Below are 13,814 nucleotides of genomic sequence, written 5' to 3' on the forward strand. Positions count from 1 at the left end.
GTAACCTACAGGGCTGATTCCGATATATCGGGGAAAGTGCATTTCGGCCCCCGATATATCGGTGTTGCCGATAATCGGTCGATCTCCAATAGAAAGGCAACAGTAACTCATATAACCACTCGTTACAACCAAGGTATGCAGAATACCATCTCTGAATGCACAACACATAGGACCTTAAAGGAGATGGGCTACAGCAGAAGAAGACCACACTGGGTGCCACAGCTAAGTACAGGAAACTGAGGCTACAATTCGCAGAGCCTCACCAAAATTGGACAATAGAAGATTGGAAAAACGTTGCCTGGTCTAATGAGTCTCAATTTCAGCTGCAACATTCAGATGGTGGGGTCAGAATTTGGTGCAAACAACATGAAAGCATGGATCCATCCTGCCTTGTATTAACGGTTCAGGCTGGTGATGGTGGTGGTGGGGAGGGGGGGGGTTAATTTTTTTCTTGGCACACTTTGGGCCCCTTAGTACCATGGCGTATTAATGCCATGGCATGGCGTATTAATGCCATGGCTTACCTGAGTATTGTTGCTGACCATGTCCATCCCTTTATGACTGCAGTGTACCCATCTTCTGATGGCTCCTTCCAGCAGGATAATGCACCATGTCACAAAGCTCCAATCATCTCACCACTGGTTTCTTCACCATGACAATGGGGTCACTGTCCTCCAATGGCCTCCACACTCCCCACATCTCATCCAATAGAGCGCCTTTGGGATGTGGTAGAACGGAAGATTTGCATCATGGATGTGCAGCCAACAAATCTCCAGCAACTGTGTGATGCTATCATGTCACTATGGAGCAAAATCTCTGAGGAATGTTTCCAACACCTTGTTGAATCTACGCCATGAAGAATAAAGGCGGTTCTGAAGGCAAAAGGGGGTCCAACCCGTTACTAGCAAATGTACCTAATAAAGTGGCCGCTGAGTGTAGATGAAAGTTCACTAAATGGGGTTGGTTTACTAACAGCAATTGAGTTGTTCACTTTGCGAGAGAATTTTATCTTAGCAAGCGAAAGAGTTAAAGCTCCGCTGATTTCCCTCATGACCCGATCATGTTCAAGCAAAAATAAATTTTTTTAAAATTTTCCTTGCATGTAATTGGGTGTTGTTTCAAAAGTGAATTTTCACCACATTCACGAAACTAAGGGAATATTCCCTTGCAAAGTGAACAGCCTATTGGTTGTTAGTAAATCAACAGTAAGGTCTTCATAATCCTCGTTCCACCGGAGATTGGGTGCTCACCAGGGTCAAAACTAAATGGGAAACAGGGGGGGGGGGGAGGTGAGAGCACATACCCCCACAGGTATGCGCTTGCTCAAATTAAACCAAGTGTATAAAATAGACACCTAGAACCAAAAAAATTGGTAGTGAGATATGTGTTATCGGTCAATGATGAATAAACTTGTTATGTTAAAGTATTTAAAATAGGGATATTGTGTGGTAGTGTCTTCAATACGAAAAAAAACACATATATAATAATAAAATAAAGAGGTGCAAACATGTGTACTAATTACTTGGTACAACTAGTAATACAGATGGTAATGGTCTTTATAAAGGCCAACTACAGCGCTTGCTAATAAACCCTATATAAATAGCAGTACAATTGACTAAAAAGGTGATATGTGATGAACATAAAAACTGTCAATAAATAAATAAATAGATGGTGATATTAATGGTTGTCAAAGTGACTTGTGAACAACTTCAAATAAATAGCAATAGCAAGATGATTCAAATTAATTGCATGCCACAATATACAGCAGTGAATAATAAATCAATAAATACGTTCAATGGATCAATAATAAAGTCCAAAAAAGTGACTGTAGTGCTCAGAAATTTATCATCAACAAAAGTCCTCAGTGATTGTGAATTTTACAGCGAATTCAAAACTGCAAGTGCTCAAACGTGATTTTCCATGACATTGATTCCTTTCACCGTGTGAATGGATAGAATGAATCACTTACCGGATCTAGTGGGACCTATAGGCCGTATGGCATTAGGACCACTTAAGCTTAATTGCCCCCTGGGCTGGGATGGCTTACCCTTTAGGTTCAATGGGCTGGTGCCGACTCCTTTAAGCTTCAGGACATACAGCCAGTAAATATGGGGAAGGAGAAAGAAGCTCCAAATATTGTAGTAGTTCAAATGATAATAATGTTTATTACCCACAGTTTGGGTTTAAAAGGCAGTAAATACAAAAACGAATCACTGGTGGTCAGCGGTGTAGGCTGTGCGTCCTCCCTGCAGAGTGGCGAGCGGTACTTCCGGATTGCGTTCCACCTTCAGTGATGTAATGACGCTATGCGTTCCTATCTAACGCGTTTCGTCACTTCCTGTGACGTTCTCTGAGGACGGTCAACAGCTTAGGTAGTCTCCCCCACAAGTGGACATATCTGTATTTTCTGGGTCCACTCGTGCCTCTTCTCCTCCTCCTCCTTACTCCTTGTTTCCCAGAAGACTCAGCGTGTTTAGATGTATGAAAAAAGGAATACAAAATCCTCATAGTGCATTTCCGATAAAAACTTAGGTAAAGAAGTTCCATAAAAATCCCCCAAATGGGTCCCAAAAGGTCCAAGGGAATAGCACAGTAAAAACTTGTATGCCACGGGAGAGGTGTATACACCTACTCAGGTGGAGAAATGGTAGGAAGCAAAGGGAGGCCAAACAATCAGCGTGCGTTCCACTGCAGACTTTCGCCTACCGGTCACGTGGTCTACTTGTGTTCCAAAATGATGCGTTTCGTCATCAACGTGTGACGTCTTCAGATCTTGGAATAAAGAAAACCTTGCAAGCCGGGGTACACGGTTCTGAATAAACATTATTGACTTTGAGTACAGGTACACATCACCCAGGCATCTTTCTCTGACACATTTCTTGTAATAGTGCTTAGCCATAGAGCAACAACAGCAGCAGGTCACATTAAACACTATGCCAAGGCAAACATTGCAAAAAACAGGTGAGTCTTCAATAAAAATGCTATTCGGGTCCCCCTTGAAATAGAAGTAGGGTTGTTTGGTTATTATTATATTGTCATATTGATGGCTTCTTACCTTGGTGATGTCAAAAGGATTAAAAGGCATATTTTTGGCTTGCTCAAAGGTCATGACCTGGATATACAGAGTCCAAGATGGAAAGTCTCCTCTGTTGATGGCATCTTCTAGATCTTTAATTGCGTAGTCTGGACTCTTTCCAGAAAGAAGTGTCGCTTGTTCACTTGTTACATTTTTTATACCCTGATTTGTCTGAAGAAGTCAATAAAAAAAAGCATGTTTTCAAAATGATAATGGAGATAAAAAAAATATATAATAAATGGAAATTTACCAAAAATAACTTTTGTCCCCCAGAATCAACCTGCCCTTTTAACCACTTGTCGACCAGCCGCCGCCTATATATGGCGGCAGGTTGGCAGGTTCCGGTGAATTGCCGTACCTGTACGGCGGTTTGTAGCGATCCTGGGGGCGCGTGCCCCCTCGCCAGCGGGGAAGCCGATCCACAGGGCCGGCGCACGAGATTGCTGCCGGGAAACCGTGATCGCTCCTTGTGAAGAGAGAACAGTGGTCTGCTGTTGTAAACATAGCAGACTGTTGTTCTCTCAGGAATCAATACAGAGCTCCTGGTGTTCCTCCTATTTAGGAACACAGGTCTCTGTGTTTATTTCACAAGTCCATTCTCCCCCCCCCACACAGTTAGAAAACACCCCCTAGGCTCACATTTAACCCTTTGATCACCCCTGGATTAACCCCTTCCCTGCCAGTGTCATTATTACAGTAACAGTGCGTATTTTTAGCACTGATTACTATGTAGTAATGTCCCTGGTCACCCCAAAAGTGTCAAAAATGTCAGTTAGGGGTCAGATCTGTCTTCCGCAATGTCGCAGTCCCGCTAAAAATCGCAGATCGCCGTAATTACTAGTAAAATAAATAAATAAAAAGGACATAAATCTTTCCCCTAGTTTGTAGACGTCATAACTTTTGCGCAAACCAATCAAAATACACTTAATGGGATTTTGTTTTACCAAAAATATGTAGCAGAATACAAATTGGCCTAAAATGATGAAAAAATAGATTTTTAAATTTTATGGGGGAATGTTTTATAGCAGAAAGTTAAAAATATTGTTTTTTTTTCAGAATTGTCATTCTTTTTTGTTTATAGCGCAAAAAATAAAAATTGCAGAGGTGATCAAATACCACCAAAAGAAAGCTCTATTTGTGAGAATTAAAGGACATCAATTTTATTTAGGTACAGCGTTGCATGACCGCGCAACTGTCAGTTAAAAATAATGCAGTGCCAAATCACAAAAAAATGGCCTGGTCATTAAGGGGGAAAATCTTCTGGTCCAGAAGTGGTTAACATTTATAAATGATAACAAAAAGATCTTTGTATAGATTGTTAATATGACTGATTCTGAAAACCTCATAGCTTAAGCACCGAAGGCAGCCAATTACATGACTATTTGCCTTGATCCGCGATGAAGGGGTTTTGTGGACTGAAGGGGTTTAAAGAGCTGATCAATCAGCAACTCTCCATGAGATCACATGACCAATGACTAGGTATGGAACCTTATGACCATATCAATGTTTTTTTACACAATAGATGTTGCAAAGTTTTTACACTGCCTATCATAGTAAGGGGACAGAATGATCAACATGGGGTATTCGGTTATATCAGATTTGAATTGAATATTTTCAAATTATGATTTATAGGGGGTGTTCCTCCCTTGTCCTCCAGCACAGCTTTTCTCCACCATTTTAACCCAGAGGAACCCATAAAATAATTTTCAGGTCTTGGGGAACCCCTTCTAAAACCGAATAATAAGGGGTCAATGGGAAAATACCTTTCCTATTAAATGGAAGGCCAATCAGCCACAGCCCAAGGAACCTCTAGCAACCTCTGGAGGAACCCTAGGGTTCTATAGAAGGTTGAGAATGGCTGGAATAGTGGGATGTAGGAAGAATCCAGCTTGACAGACCCTGCCACCAACTTTAAAAATAGCAAGTAAAAGCACAGAAACAATTTAAATGCTTACTTGCAGTGATTTTTTTGTGCTATAAATTTTTATTTAGTTGGAATGTGCCTTCAAACTTGTTAAAAATTTGATTACTTCAGCCAAGCCTGTTTGCCACCGATCACCAATCTTGGGGTTATTGCTGCAGTCACTGACACCATCGAAAGCGGTTGGGGAGATGTTAACATTACTGCCACTGATCACCAATGTTAGATGGGGGGTTAACAGCATCGCCACTGACCATCGATGCAGGTGTGGGGGTATTTAAAGGGGTTTAACAGCTTTTTCACTGACCACCAATGAAGGGGGTTGGAAATAGCACTGCCACTGATCATCAATGTGGGGGGTATTACTGCAGCCACTGACACTAATGCTGGGGGTTATTATTGTGGTGACTGACACTAATAATGGGGGTTATTATTGTGGTGACTGACACTAATAATGGGGGTTATTATTGTGGTGACTGACACTAATAATGGGGGTTATTATTGTGGTGACTGACACCAATGCTGGGGGTTATTATTGTGGTGACTGACACTAATGCTGGGGGTTATTATTGTGGTGACTGACACCAATGCCGGGGGTTATTATTGTGGTGACTGACACTAATGCTGGGGGTTATTATTGTGGTGACTGACACTAATGCTGGGGGTTATTATTGTGGTGACTGACACTAATAATGGGGGTTATTATTGTGGTGACTGACACCAATGCTGGGGGTTATTATTGTGGTGACTGACACCAATGCTGGGGGTTATTATTGTGGTGACTGACACTAATAATGGGGGTTATTATTGTGGTGACTGACACCAATGCTGGGGGGTTATTATTGTGGTGACTGACACCAATGCTGGGGGTTATTATTGTGGTGACTGACACCAATGCTGGGGGTTATTATTGAGTTCAATGGCACCAAAGCTGAAGGCTATTACTGTCTCTGACACCAATGCTGTCACCTTTTTTTTGTTTTTGCATCCACTGACACCAATTCTAGGGTTTACTAATACTGCTATGAACACCAATGTCAATCTTATTTTATTCACACTTTCTTTGCAGTACAGCAGGACTGACATTTTCAAACACTGAAGGGCATTACAGCTTATTCATTTTAAATGTGCTAACTAACTCAATATACTTCACTACATGAAAACAATGCTGCTATTCTGTGGCCCTCTGGAAGTGTTGAGGGCCACATTTCAGGCCCACTGCAATTTTCAAGTTGCCCACCACTGCTATAGAGCGTCACCTGATTGACAGCTCTGAGGCTGCTGGGGCTGCTGCTGACATCACAATCAAGATAGTGGCGACCAGCAGCAGTCTCAGGGCTCTTAGATATCTACACAAGGGTGAATTTTACAAATAAATAAAATGTCTAAAATACTTTAAATGCACAAATAATCTTTTAGGAAGAGTTTTGCTGAAATAAATGGTCTGGTGACAGGGACTTTTTGTAAAATTAGGTAATTCAATTTTTTTAAATATTGCATTTAGGGGTGCGCCGATACCAAGCATTTGCCCCAGTATTACTATTACATAATAGTAAATGCTCCCAATATCGCACTTTGTGGTACGATTTGCGTCAATACAAAATGTGGTGCAATTCCTGTCCGAATCTCAAGCAATTTCTGCCACCGCTCCTGTTTGTGTGTGTGTGTGTATATATATATAGAAAGGGAAAAGTGCCATCTAGTGGGAAGTTTATTAGAAATGTTAGCACTCACAGTACATATCTGGCCAAATGCAAAATCTGCATAGGTTTCCTGGTCCTGCCGATGATAGCAAATTATGGCTGCTGGAGGTGCTCACAAGGCTGGAGGAGATTAGAGGCGGTCCACCTCCAAGCTGACATCATATACTAGCGGGGTCCCGGAATTTCTCCTCCAGCCCTGTGAGCACCTCCAGCGGCCGTGATTTGCTATGCAGGTTTTGCATTTGGCCAGATATGTACTTTGAAATCTAACATTTTTAATAAACTGCCCACTAGATGGCGCTCTTCCCTATTACACAGGAGCAGTGGGGGAAAATCGCATGCAATTTAAACAGACAGTTGCACCGCATTCCTGTGCAAATCGCATGTGATTCTTTGCAGTGCCATTTTCCCAAATTTTTTAGTATGTATCTTTTGTAAGTATCAGTACTTGGTGTTGGCGAGTACGGTGCAACCCTAATTGCATTGCAAATGCCTGTTTATCACTCTGAGAAAAAAAAAAAAACTACAGCCTTGCTATAGACTTTATTTACTATAGTCTGTATTACAGATTCTCCCCAATTTCTTGTCTAGTGAGGCTCAGGACAGGTCAGGAGAGGATAGGAAAATTCTCTAACTGAGCCCCAGACAGGAGTACCGTAAAATACAAACAGGAGTTCTAATCCTTAACAGCTCTATTCAAGGTTAGAATTATTTTGGCATTATACATAATACATACTGTAGCGGATAAGTCCACCCTAAAATTAAAATCCCTGCATCTATAGATCTCCACGATCTAACACTAACCTATCTAGCCCTGTAAAAAAGAAACCAGTATACATACTTTTTTTAAGCCGATCGAACCTGATTTCCAGAGGTGGAAGCTCTGCAGAGGACACGACCGACAACGGCTGCAAAATTAATAGGGAGTGACGTCACCCATAGACTTACTATGGGGCTTCTATTGTCGGATGTGTCCTCTGCACCCGCCTACAAAGAAATATTGCTCATGCTGTATAATCCCCAAGGTGCCACATCCCCAAAATGGAAATCACAACCAAAAAAGGTTCCCCTTGGGTGGGACTTTTAAGGCACCAAATTTAGACGACAAATAAAGTAGGTAAAATGTAAAAAACTTTATTGACTTATACAAAAGAATAAAAACAATAGGCAAGCTGTAGAATACTCCACATGAACCAGTGCAACTTGGACCACTGAACCCCCGGGTTTGACCCGACGCGTTTCGGAGTGTGAATTAACTCCTTCCTCAGGGGTGCCCTTGGAGGGTGGTATAGTTCACTGAAATGGGAAGTATGGATAGCCTGCCTAAGGGTTAAAAGCAAAGGGTAAGCATGCCAACGTTGTCCACTAGGGGTGCCATCTGGTTATCCTAGAGAGTCTAGGGGTCTTGAATGAACTCCTGGATCCAAGTGGTCAGCAACTGCCCGCTGGCTAGTCTCGGTCAGAGGCTAGATGGGAGCAGCTGAAACCTATTCCCAGCAGTTCTATAACCAAAGCAGTTCAAATATCCCCGATGGGTGTTGGAGCATGAGAGATCCTGCGTGTCCGGCGAGGGAGCAAGCCTCTGCACCCGCCTACGCAACGAAACCACTGCTGACAGCTCAGCGTAGAATCGGGTCGGATCGGCTTCAAAAAAGTTATGTATACTGATTTCTTCTTTCCAGGGCTAGATAGATTAGTGTTAGATCATGGAGGTCTATAGATGCAGGGATTCTAGTGTTAGGGTGGACTTATCTTTTAAAGGTAACGTGCTCTTTCTCCACATATTGTATTTGCCATATGCATGAAGCACTTACATTGTAGACAAATTTGCAGTACACAGCTCCTCCATGCGCGTTGACCAGTTTAAAGGCATGAATTCCGAATCCATGCATGTGTCGATAACCATCAGGGGTACCACGATCAGTAAATATCATGGTGACCTACAAATTGAAAAGATATTAGTACACAAAATCACCTCCTAACATGAAAATGTGCTTCACCATTAAAGCAGACCTGGCATTGAGATGATAGAGCAGTACACCCTCCATGATATAGGAATGGACCTACGGACCCCAATGCTACTTCACCTCTGCAACTCCGAGAAGCTGGGCTCCCACATCCAGAAGTATGGGAGTAGAGAGTAAGCAAACCAATAAAAATGCTTCCGTGAAGTAAGAACAATAGCAAAAAGGAAATAACATGATTACTAGTTTCCTTTTGAGTAATTGATCTAATTATGAGTTATAATATGGAAATCAGAAGGATGGAGCTGTCTGGTTACCCAGCTGTATTGTAGCAGAAAAATGTGGGGTCCACAAAGTAGCTGTGGTGTCTGGCAGGTCTGCCTAGCCCTAGATCAGTGATGGTGAACCTTGGCACCCCAGATGTTTTGGAACTACATTTCCCATGATGCTCAACTACACTGCAGAGTGCAGGAGCATCATGGGAAGGGCAGTTCTGATACATCTGGGGTGCCAAGGTTCGCCATCACTGGCCTAGATCATACAAATGGGCAGAAGAAATTACAAACATTTTTGTCAGGTAAGACAAGTACCTCATGGAGGGTTTCTGGACGAAGGCTAAAAAAATCCCACAGGGCATTTGGGTCTTTTAGATGTGTCTGTGGGTTTCTCTTCTGGGCCCGTGAAAGAGACGGGAACTAAACAAAAGAAGAAAACAAAAGTTATATCTTAATGTGCACTATAGAAATAAATATATATATAGGGAGAGTGAGAGAGAGGAGAAAGGGGGGGGAGAGGGGAGAGAGAGGGGGAGAAGAGAGAGAAGGCACAGGGAGAGAGAGGGGGAGAGAGGGAGGAAGGGAGAGAGAGGGGGAGGGAGAGAGAGAGAGGGGGGAGAGAGGGAGAGAGAGAGGAAGGAAGAGAGAGAGGGGGGAGGAAGAGAGAGAGAGAGAGAGGAAGGAAGAGAGAGAGGGGGGGAGGAAGAGAGAGAGAGAGAGGAAGGAAGAGAGAGAGGGGGGGAGGGAGGGAGGGAGAAAGAGAGGGGGAGAGGAAGGAAGAGAGAGAGGGGGGGGGAGGAGAGAAAAAGAGAGGGGGAGAGGAAGCAAGAGAGAGAGGGGGGAGGGAGGGAGGGACAGAGAGGGAGGAGAGAGAAAAAGAGAGAGAGAGAGGGGGGAGGGAGGAAGAGAGAGAAGGAGGGAGGGATGGAGAGAGAGAGAGAGGGAGGGATGGAGAGGGAGAGAGAGAGGGAAAGAGTAAGAGAGAGTGGGGGAGGAAAGAGAGAGGGGGGACGGAGAAGGAGAGAGAGAGAGAGAGAGGGAGGGAGGGAGAGAGAGAGGGAGGCGGAAGGAGGGAGTGAGAGAGGGAGGGGGAGGGAGGAAGAGAGAGAAAGTGAGGGGGAGGGAGGGAGAGAGAGAGAGAGAGAGGGAGGGGGAGGGAGAGAGAGAGGAAGGGAGGGGGGGAGAGAGAAAGAGCGAGAGGGGAGAGAGAAAGAGGGAGGGGGGAAGGAGAGGGATGGAGGGAGAAAGAGAGGGAGGGGGAGGGAGCAAGAGAGGGAGGGAGGGAGAGAGAGAGGGAGGGGGAGGGGGGAGGGAGGGAGAGAGAGAGGGAGGAAGAGAGAGAGGGAGGAAGGGAGGGAGAGAGAGAAAGAGAGGGAGGGGTGAGAGAGAGAGAAAGAGAGGGAGGGGTGAGGGAGAGAGAGGGAGGGGGACAGTTGGGAGCTATGCATTCCCCATAGTATAACATAAATACATAATCCAACAGTTTAGGGACCCCTCATATTGGTCACCAAAGTTATGGAAAGTGGAGGGTTCAGCTCATAGATCTCCCAATACAGTTCCCAAGAGATATATAAAATGGTCAGATAAATCATCTGTCAAGCATCAACCAAACATTAAAATATAGGTTTGGTTGAACTGGCGCTTGAATTCCCAAGTTTTTACATCTCGTTACAATGCTGTAAGCTTCCCTGATGACAAACAGTTTGTCATTCAAAAAAAGTGGTCCTGGGGCAAACTAAAGCCTGTATAGAGAGGCCCTAAGAATGATTGGCTGTAAGCTTCTTTTTGGTAAGAACTGAGTTGAATGGCCCACTGCTCCCTCTCTTGGATGCACGAAAATTTGCTAACAAACTGGTAGATTTGCATGCGAGATAATGACCATTTTTAACATTTTCATTGCCCCTTCAGGGTACCTAAACTCACTGTATATCCTCAGTCTTCTGCATTGTGTTACACTGGGCACTATTCATCCCAGAAGACTGAGGACATCTTCCGGTGAAGAGAGTGTGTAAACCCCCGTACACACGTACCGATCGTCGGTTGAAAACTGCAAAAGACTGCACGCGAATTTTGTCGGCCAACAACAGCCGACTGCAGAAGTGATGTCATGTGATGGGTAACTTTCCTTGTCTTTTTTCTTTTCTGAGCATGCCCAGTCTTGCAAATCTGCTGTCTGTCGGCCGAAATCTGTACTGACTGGCGAACAATCGGCCGTTCTGGTGTTGGCCAACAAAAATTTTAATGCCTGCACGACAGATTCTGTTCGGCCGAAAATGCGCTGTCGGCTGTCGGAAGCATCATACTAACAAGCCTACAATCGGCCGATCGGTCATCGGCCGAATATTTACGGCCGACAATCGGTACGTGTGTACAGGGCTTTACCGCTCTACTAATGTGTAAAACAGACTGCCAGTGCTGTGCATGCAAGCAGCTCACTCAAAAAATCTCAGTTTTGTTTAAATTACTACTTATTGCCAATAAATTGTAGAGGGAGGATGATTGTGCAAACATAAGGCAAACAACCTGCAGAGTGCTATACCTTACTGTGAGTGCACATGTATGGGGCTGGTGTTGATGGAAAAATGTAGCATGCATCCAGATGTTTTTGGCTTACACATTTAGGACTCTTCTGGATTCCAAATGAGTCCCTTAGGAGGACCATATGACCTCCTAAAACATTTCAGCTGTGTTTGCATTCACATTGACTTGTATGGGGACAAAAGTGGTCCTGAGACAAACTAAAGCCTGTATAGAGAGGCCCTAAAAACGATTGGCTGTAAGCTTCTTTTTGGAAAGAACTGAGTTGAATGGCCCACTGCTCCCTCTCTTGGATGCACGAAAATTTGCAAACAAGCTGGTAAATTTGCATGCAAGATAATGACCATTTTTTAAATTTTTATTGCCCCTTTAGGGGACCTACACTCACAGTCTTCTGCATTGTGTTACACTGGGCACCATTCATCCCAGAAGACTGAGGACATCTTCCGGTGAAGAGAGTATATTACCGCTCTACTAATGTGTAAAACAGACTTTGCCAGTGCTGTGCATGCAAGCAGCTCACTCAAAAAATCTCAGTTTTGTTTAAATTACTACTTATTGCCAATAAATTGTAGAGGGAGGATGTTTTTGGCTTACACATTTAGGACACTTCTGGATTCCAAATGAGTCTCTTAGGAGGACCATATGACCTCCTAAAAGATTTCAGCTGTGTTTGCATTCACATTGACTTGGGAATAAAAATCGAAATAAAAGAGGTCCTGAGACAAACTAAAGCCTGTATAGAGAGGCCCTAAAAATGATTGGCTGTAAGCTTCTTTTTGGTAAGAACTGAGTTGAATGGCCCACTGCTCTCTCTCTTGGATGCACAGAAATTTTCAAACAAGCTGGTAAATATGCATGAGAAATAATGACCACTTTTACCAATTTTATTGCCCCTTCAGGGGACCTACACTCACAGTATATCCTCAGTCTTTTGCATCGAGTGACACTGGGCACCATTGAACCCAGAAGACTGAGGACATCTTGTGGTGAAGAGAGTGTGTTACTGCTCTACTAATGTGTAAAACAGACTTTACCAGTGCTGTGCATGCAAGCAGCTCACTCAAAAAATCTCAGTTTTGTTTAAATTACTACTTATTGCCAATAAAGTGTAGAGGGAGGATGATTGTGCAAACATAAGGCAAACAACCTGCAGAGTGCTATACCTTACTGTGGGTGCACATGTATGGGGCTGGTGTTGATGGGGAAATGTAGCATGCATCCAGATGTTTTTGGCTTACACATTTAGGACTCTTCTGGATTCCAAATGAGTCCCTTAATAGGACCATTTGACCTCTTAAAATGTTTCATCTGTGTTTGCATTCCCATTGACTTATATAGGAATAAAAGTGGTCCTGAGACAAACTAAAGCCTGTATAGAGAGGCTCTAAAAAAAAGGTCTGTAAGCTTCTTTTTGGAAAGAACTGAGTTGAATGGCCCACCGCTCTCTCTCTTGGATGCACAAACAAGCTGGTAAATATGCATGAGAGATAATGACCACTTTTACCAATTTTATTGCCCCTTCAGGGGACCTACACTCACAGTATATCCTCAGTCTTCTGCATTGAGTGACATTGGGCACCATTCAACCCAGAAGACTGAGGACATCTTGTGGTGAAGAGAGTGCGTTACTGCTCTACAAATGTGTAAAACAGACTTTGCCAGTGCTGTGCATGCAAGCAGCCCACTAAAAAAAACTCAGTTTTGTTTAAATTTCTTCTTACTAGTCCACGAGTGTGATGTGATGAGCATGGCCCTGACTATAACAAGTCTTGGCCCCAGTCTCTGTCTACAGATTTGTGTTAGATATATTCTGTTGCAGTGTTTACTTTACTCTCCTGCACCAACAGCACCATGTACTCACCAAGACGGGGTCTCTTAAGAAAAAAACGGGGCTGTTGTTGCCAGCCAGGTCCCAGTTCCCTTGTTCTGTGTAAAATTTCACTGCAAACCCACGAGGTTCACGAGAAAAATCAGAAGTGCCGGACTCTCCACCTGCAAAGAGATAAAATGGTTCTCAAATCAGGAATCATTATTGTTACAGAACACAGGTACAGCTAGAACAAATGTCTAAATGTGCCCCCTCTATCAGGCTGGAATCACATAGTTGTGGTGCATTATCCCACATATGCTACCATGTATTGTTTTAAGGCAGTCCATTCTTTTTGAAGAGCTCTATAACCCGTAACAATGCACTTGATAGCCCTTGGCCTCATATTTTACACAGTCACTGATCTCTCCAGGGATTATGTCTATCCCAAAACTTTCAATTAATGAGGCTAATTGCACCCTGTAAACTCAAAAACTGTTCAATTCCAGAGCCAACAAAAGCAAACA

General features: G+C 43.5%; 1 protein-coding gene across 1 annotated transcript in view; it reads right to left on the bottom strand.

The window, feature by feature from the left end:
* The window catches only part of LOC309565923 (uncharacterized protein), a 150,442-nt gene that overhangs the window by 100,098 nt on the left and 36,530 nt on the right, over positions 1–13,814 (bottom strand). The window contains exons 4-7 of the mRNA XM_082270953.1: positions 13,342–13,472; positions 9,255–9,359; positions 8,515–8,640; positions 3,056–3,247 (exon numbers count right to left, since the gene is read on the bottom strand). Of these exons, the coding sequence (XP_082127079.1) occupies positions 3,056–3,247; positions 8,515–8,640; positions 9,255–9,359; positions 13,342–13,472 (554 nt within the window). The remainder of the gene's footprint in view (positions 1–3,055; positions 3,248–8,514; positions 8,641–9,254; positions 9,360–13,341; positions 13,473–13,814) is intronic.

Source organism: Pelophylax lessonae, assembly GCF_965119305.1.
Source record: "Pelophylax lessonae genome assembly, chromosome: 10".
NCBI classification, from domain to species: domain Eukaryota; kingdom Metazoa; phylum Chordata; class Amphibia; order Anura; family Ranidae; genus Pelophylax; species Pelophylax lessonae.